The sequence below is a fragment of the Hemitrygon akajei genome, chromosome 8 (assembly GCF_048418815.1).
Source record: "Hemitrygon akajei chromosome 8, sHemAka1.3, whole genome shotgun sequence".
In the NCBI taxonomy this organism is placed as follows: Eukaryota; Metazoa; Chordata; class Chondrichthyes; order Myliobatiformes; family Dasyatidae; genus Hemitrygon; species Hemitrygon akajei.
This window is the reverse complement of record NC_133131.1, coordinates 94,647,508-94,655,542: the sequence shown is the minus strand read 5'-3', so window position 1 is coordinate 94,655,542 and position 8,035 is coordinate 94,647,508. Positions and strand designations below refer to the sequence as shown.

Here is an 8,035-nt window from a genome sequence, read left to right as displayed (position 1 = left end):
ATGATTTATTACTCAATATGAAAAGCAACATAACCCATATAAACTATGTACAACTAAAATTGAACAATATATACATACAACGTGAATTTTATCTGCTTCCAGTGCGTCTTAGCATCACCAACCTACGCTGTTTTAAAACCAGCATAAAATCTTCCATATTGCATTCGTATTTTTGTGATCATCAGATCTTATGGACTGTCTGGAGAAAGTGGCGGACTTTTTGTAATGTCTACAGTCACCGGCCATCCCTCCATTTTGCCCAGTGCCAGTCCGATTTAACGCGGCTTTTAGCGACTGTGATCGTTGCTAGATCTTCCATTCAACATGGTGCCTGGGCATCTGGGCATTGTCTAACGACGGGTTCCCTTTAACCCCATTGAATTCACTCCATTGAAAGATTTTGGTATCAGGATGCTACATCATCTGTCTTTGCATGTTGTCTTGGTGGCTCGTGGAGTACCAGGGGGAATAGCCAGCCATATAACTGTTAGAGGCCATATTGACACCTTTGGCCGAAGCTGAGATGTCCCACACTGGCGGGATGGTTGGGGAACGAGGGGAAAGACCAGCCGATCCGGACACAGAATCATTCTCCAGGGGATTTCCGCCCTGTTTCATCAGTTTCTTAAATTTTGAGCGTTTATTCTGGAACCATATTTTTACCTATAATAAATAACGCATGAGTGTTAAGCGGGGTTCAGTATCTTTTTTTAAAGAGTTACTAAATGGTCAACAGCTCTGCTATTGACATTTAATATAATATAATATCTAATAGAAATATAATCAGAAACGATTTTGCGACAAAGACCGAACAAAGCAAATAACTGCACAAAAGCAAATGGCCGGGTTTTTAAACAAAAAATTCTACATATTTCCTTCTTGCGGTTTCAGCGCTGCTTCGTCGTTTATGTATCTTTCTGAGTGGATTATTGCACCATGGCAATTAAATGGCAAATAAAACGCTTCCTATTTTTCACCGAAGAGAAGAATCTGCGCTATTCTGTGATAAGGCAATAATTTATAAATTGAGAAGTAAACATCATGCAATCATTTTAATAATCTCTTAAAAGTATTGTTTCCTCAGCGTGTGTGTGTGTGTGTGTGTTAGCAAAACTATTTCAGGTCTCCTATTTCTGAAAATAGCATTCTGATGCTCGGGGAACATTGTATGCATCATATATGTCCGCACTATCTGAAATTATTGGTTATTTAAACATTTTGAGGCACAGACTGAGCTCATATACAGTTTGCACCACATACTTTCGAAAGGATAAAGCTCAGTCTGCCTCGTATTTCAATGTTCGACTTAGGAGTGAGATTTTAAAAGGCCGAATAAGAAACGCTTATGTTTTCAACTCAAAGACCACGTGAATCCGCGATGTGGGTCTGCATTATGATCATGATTACCGATTTATACAATAATATTTCGTTGTAGGATTGTGCTACAGAATTAATAGATTTCAAAAGGATTTTTTTTAAAAATGTGGTTCCATTCTAGGAAGGTAAACAATGCGGGTTTTTATAAAACTCCAACAATGTTGCTGAGAGTGACTACATGTCTAAAGTTCCGACTTGTACCACACATATTTGCTGTTTCATAATAACAGCCACTTGTGAATATACAGTATATGTTATTGAATACACAGATTTAAGCCATTCTTCTAAAGCTAATCATAAATGCTCTTTTACATCATAATTGCTTCTTATCCCATCTCTTTCCATCTCACTATCCCCATCCCCCATTCTCACACCATCACCACCGACATTCCCCATAAGAAGCTAAGGTGACGTAGAAATTGTTTTGTGTCTAACAAGCGGCTCAAAACAGACAGGCGTAATCAAAAATGCAGTATGAACACGACTGGTAAGCTTTATGTTTAAATACAGAGTGGGTTTAATCATTCATGAATAAAAATCTACATTGCTTTCACATCTGACGTATCTTAGATTTATTACACTGGGTGTTGGTAAATGTATTGAAATATGGCAGCCACTGGGAAAGTATTTACTTAGATCCGGTGCATTTGGTATCATTGGTTATTGACCCACTTTTGTGAAAGTAACTTTACTTGAAATTTATTTAGAAAGACTGGAGTCCTAAAGAAGTAGTGGGTTTTTTTTTGCAAATTAATATCAAATCAGCTGATCTGGCAAAAAGCTGCGCTCATGTGTCTCTAGAATTCTGCTACGCCTAGGTTAGCTACTACATCATTCTAATTTCTTTAGCTTCATCTTTAAACAGGTATTTTAAGAAAACAATTAAAATGAACAAGAAAATTGTTTATTGACATATTTAAACTGAGTGCAACATAAATTTTTAATTGATTCCCAGTAAACAATAATTGGTAAAAGTAAAACCGCGTCTGTAACCACCAGCCAAGAGTCACTTAAGTACTTAATTAACTCAAATTTCGATGCATATTTTAGTCTCCCACTATTATCTATCATATTATTGTCAGCATTCAGAATACCTCCCAACACTCCCTGTAAAAATTAATCAAGTGAGCTCATGTTTAAGAAAATTATATCCCAAAGGTCTATACCAGAAAAATTATCCAAATATTTTTTATCCGGGGATTCAAACCCTTGTAGGCATTTTACCAACTTCTCTAGCTCAAACTTATTTCTTCGATTGCATTATCCCAACCAAACATACAGCTCTAAGTAGGTGTTGACACTTCCTTAACCTACGTTTTTAAAGAAAACGCGATCGAATTCAGATCGGGAAAGAACTGCAATCGGCTCCTGGCAAATCGTACAGTAACACCCGCTTTCATATTTAATAGCTTATTAAACTGGACGTCTAATTTTGTAACAAGACTATCTTCTGAACTAAATGATAGATAGTTCTGAAGATAGATTTGGCTTATAGGAATGAAGGAAAAGTAATATGTTAATTTTATGTGTGCTGTTATTCAACTGCACGTGGACAGCACATGTGGTCCACTTGAGGTGAACAGGCTTCTTCCATTGTGGCTGCGTATAAAACACCAAATTCATAGGCAACAAATTCTTGTAGCTCTCCGCTAGTACAGTAGAGCCAATTACTCTTTCTGGACAAACAATGTAAAACGGGAGTTGCACTTCAAAGGGCAATAATTATTGGGAACGTTGCTTAAATCAAGTTACATCTAATTGCCTTACCTCAAAAGTATCCTGATAAAACGGTAAAATAAAGTGTTGTGATTTGATTAATCAGATATTCGCTACAGGACGAGAGGCACGTGGTGCTCTTAAAGCAGCAGTTACCATTTTGTTCTTTGGAGCGATTGTTTTGATGTAAACTGAAACTATGTAGAAAGATAATTATCTGAAACTGAAAAGGCGACGCTTAATGCAACTCGGACAATGTGATAGGAGCTGAGTAGGTTAGCGTTTTTGTGCCATTACATGCAACGCACTGGTAAGACACCGCCTGCATCGTTAATGAATGCTCATTAATGGATTCTTTGAAATTGGACCTTCATAGCATCTAAACATAACTTAAATTTTAAAAAAAAGGTTGGAGTAAAATCAGATCCGATGTTTTTTTTTCGTGAGTACTATACCTGTGTCTGCGTGAGTCCCAGCGAAGCGGCCAGTTCGGCTCTCTCGGGCAGTGCTAAATATTGAGTCTGTTGGAAACGGTGATTCAATGCCTGCAGCTGTAGACTTGAATAAATAGTTCGGGGCTTGCGGATTTTTTTCCCCTTCCCATTGAAACGTATCTCACCGTTTTCAATCACGGTTGTCTTTTGTTGCTCTGGAAAACAAGAGTATGCCGACGTGTTTCACGGCTTGTTCACAGCTTATTCCCAATCTATTTAAATATACTTTGCTTCGGAGTTTTTCTTCGGCCCTAGAAGTACATTTCTTTATTGACTTTTAAAAACGAGTACAGCCCGGCTAACGATTCCACCGGGTTAAAGAATCTTTAGTTCCACAACACACACTGTCCCTGGAGCCCGCTCCCCTCTGCCCCGGCAAATACAATGAGAAAAATACTTAACAAGTGGCTTTGAAACAGGCTATTTAACAACAGGATGCATCGATTAACACAGTACAATTGATTATAAATGCACGTACACTAAACTCCCTATTGACAGAGGCAGCAGCAATATAGCGTCTTGATGATAAAAGTGTATATTCCATAAAATTAGCGGTCAGATATTTGAACTGCACTGGCATTTTATCCCGAAACAGAAGGGCAGGAAAAGGCACACGGCACGACAAACTAAAATTCCAAATGAGAAACTACCAAAAGAAATTGACGTAATTAAGACTAGCACAGAAGGAAAATATCAATTGTCGAAAAAAAGAAAGATGTAGGTTGCTGAAGAAGGAGATCATTTCGTGACTCGAAAAGCTTGTCGAGTTAATCAAGAAGACAGAAGCCCAAAAGTGGACAACTCTGGGTCTGTTAGAAGACTCACCTGCCTCGTCTAAACGTGTCTGGCTGCCAGTGTTGTTGCTGTGGTAGGGCGGTAGGTAAGGACTGTGATGAGAGTGACTCACGTAGGGATAAGGCAGAGGTCTGTTGTAAGTGTTGACGGCCGGGTACGAGCTGTCGTGCTGGTGTGAGTGTCCTGAGTGAAGACAATGCACCGGGTAGTGACTGTGAGACATGGCTGGAGAACTTTGCTGGGACTGCTGGCCAAACTCCATGAAAGCAGATTTGGAGTCCGGAGCTTCCAAACCGTCAGCCATCGTAGTCATGGTCATTATAAAACTCAACCGAAAAAGAAACTCTTAAAAGCGAAATATCTCTCTTTTTCATGAAGAAAGTAAACCTCCCGAGGAGAAAGTGCGAACGTGTTAACTCCTATTGTTTTTAAGTAGAAGGTTTTTGGACTTCCAAGTTGAGTGGAGGACGGATGGAGTTGAGGCAGTCTTTTAGTAGATACTGCTAAAGTTAAGGCTCTGCTTTCAGACTTGATGCAGATGCTGTAATGTGCCACAAGTCGAGTGATTTGTCTCCAAAGGGCAGCAGCTTCTGATTGGTCATCTCTCTGCCTCGTCATCCTTCTGCCACTTCCACTGGATTCAGTGGATGCAGTCAACAGTGGGTTAAGCAGACTAACTTAAAGCACAGCCCAAACAACCTTTCGCAACATCGTCAATAATTGCTTTCGCTTTGCAAATATCCAAAGGAATTATAACCCCCAAAACCACACTGTTATTTCCATAGCACTGGGTCACAATGCCGAAAGATTATATTTTCTAGTGTCAAAGGATTGAACTTTTATTCTGAAGTAGTCTTATTTTTAATAAAACCACATTCAAAAACAACTTAAACGTTATCTGTGTAATAATTAGGCAACACACACACACACACACACACACACACACACACACACACACACACACACACACGTACATATATTCGCGCGTGACTCTACGATAAATTAATCTTTACACTTAAGATTATTTTTTTAATGGAAGTAGCAGGAGAACGTAGACAGTTAACTCAGTGGACATAATAGCCCTACTCCTGACTGACGAGGAAGCCCCAGCGCTCTCAGTTAACTCCTCCGGGTCCACGGGAATCAGAATATTCTCGCCATCTTCAAAGATATGCAAATTATGAACGTGGTTGGCGGTTTGGCAAATCTGAGTTAATACGCGATTTAAAGTATCCAGACGTGCCTTACAAAATTAATTAGGTTTAAATTATGAATGGATTCACTGTGTTATCAATATAATTAAATATGTAACAGAGTGTTATATTTATTTTTGGATGATGTGTGTAGAGATAATTATGGATCTACTTAGAAATACATAAAACTTATCTTAATTATTCTAAAATTGCTACAATGAATTTCCCCACATTTGTCTTGTAATGATTATGACCGCATTTCGAATAAAATAGTGGATATAGCATAAATTATCCTCTAATTATATGCTACTGCCGCATCAATTATCCTCTTATCAAAGTGGTTGTCTAACTGCAGCCTTTAGTATCAATGCTCATTTCACTATAAAAAGAACTTTATAACTGTTATTTATCTGGTCTTTTAAATCTCATCTCATGGATGGTACTGTCCCTTTCCCCCACATTCAACTGAGAGTAAAGATTCTCAGAAGGTTTGCTCAGTGCAAAAACACGGAAGCGTCTATTTGCAAGTGTACACTGAAAAGAAACTAATTCTGATGGCATACAATTCGAATGGATCTTGCGACAATATCAAGCATCCACCTGACGGAAGAGGTAAGGCTAATTTAAGTATCCTTTAAAATGAAATGCAATCTATCAAAACAATATTGATTAGCAATATCAGTGTTAACTGGAAGGTTAAACTAGGCAGCAGCTCTTTCGCTGGTATCTGCCAGAAGCTCTTAACATTTTAAATAATGTATTAGCAATATTAAAAGATTCCACCATGAATGCAACATTGCAAATATGGAACAATGTGCTGTATATGTTTGGCATGTCGAATGGTGGGAATACAAGGTGACTACTATTTGTTAATGCCATGTCGGGTGATCACAACACGTCTGTCTGTTCAGAGTCCTAATCGGCTGCTTTTTATGTGTTCAGTGCTGAATTATAACATAAATTTAGCCAACTGTATATTTTAGCTTCGTTTTCGTATTTGCACAAGAATTGGAAATATGATGCACTTTACACCATTAACATGATTCAACATAGTTTGAATGACGAGAAATCCTTTTCAACCCATTAGGTTAGCTGTCGATTTTGGATCATTTTCCGGAAGTGAACAAACCTTTGAATTTTGTCTGTTGGGTTTCGGGCAGGTCTTCAGATTAGTATAACAGAGAACGAAATCATACAGAGGGAAAGAAACGAGTTAAGAAACGAAAGTAAGAGTGGAGACACAACTGCTTTCTTTATCGTTAACAACTAACCCAGGAAAGGGAATTACTGAACTTTAAAATAAAATCCAGGCCCATTTTAAACTAATGGTTAGTGCAATGCATTCTGGTTTCTTTTAGTGTAAACAAAATGTAGAACTTATTAGAACAATTACACATTCCAGTATGATTTAGATGCAATGCACATTCTTGACTTTATTAGGCAATTGTATCATTATATTAAAATCGTCAACTTAAAGATCAAATCATATTCTTCTTTGTACGGCAATAATTAAGCGGTATTGCATTAAATTAACAAATGACTCGTTTGAATGCTTCCAGTCATAGTACAGAAATTGTACAATATAAGCAGCGAGGTGTTAAGATCTAAGCGCATTGCCAGCAGCGATTTGCTTCCCTTAGCCGTTATTAAAGTCGGCATTGTCCTGCAGGAGATTCGTTGTCTGATGTTATTTCTCCCACTGAGAAGATAATTTGCATCGATGAATAGGATGGCAGCAGTTCAGAAGAGAATGGGGCTAAATTCTAAAACCCTTGCGTTGTTCACTGGCAGGTGCAACCGGACATTGTCATCCCGTATCATTACTGAAGCAAACATTCAAATACATAGTCAAACGCAAGGCCAAATACATGCCTGATGCATACGGCTGAACCATGAAAATAGATCAAAAATTATTAACAATTATAACGCGCAATAAGAGTTATATGTGAAGCAAGAACGCATTTGCCGTCGTTTTGTATTTCTGAATCTTGTGAGAGCAACCGCTACAACCAGACCAATGATACACATACCAAACCGCTTTGTACTTTTGGATCGACAATATTCTACAGGATGATATTTTGTTTATATTGACATGAATGTACTTCTACGAACATTCATACTTTGAGAAATGTTTGAAATTACACGGCCATTTATGATTTTCAATAAATATTTTTAAGTGCATGGAAAATAATTGACCAGTCGCTACTATCTGAGAACTTAGTCATTCTACACGTTCATGCCTCTTTGGCCACATAACATCTGAAGATTTAATAGGCCTGCACCTATTGTTATTTCCCGTTACCATCCTTCTCTCCTTCAATTCAGCTGGAATGAGCGTTAAATAGATTAAACGATGAATTTAATGATGCCCTATACTAAACAAGCAATTTCTTAAATTAAACGGAAAAGCTTACTTTAAAAATGTGCAGAGATTAAAAATCAAGTATTTTAATGTAGACT

The 8,035-nt window shown here is 37.9% G+C and overlaps 1 protein-coding gene across 1 annotated transcript; it reads right to left on the bottom strand.

The window, feature by feature from the left end:
- dlx6a (distal-less homeobox 6a) lies at positions 1–4,962 on the bottom strand. Its single transcript, XM_073054192.1, has 3 exons — positions 4,413–4,962; positions 3,549–3,742; positions 1–663 (listed from the first exon to the last, which is right to left on the bottom strand). Exons 1-3 carry the CDS (start codon positions 4,699–4,701, stop codon positions 415–417), a joined length of 732 nt encoding a protein of 243 aa, XP_072910293.1. The 5' UTR covers positions 4,702–4,962; the 3' UTR covers positions 1–414.
- Positions 4,963–8,035: the final 3,073 nt, after the last annotated feature.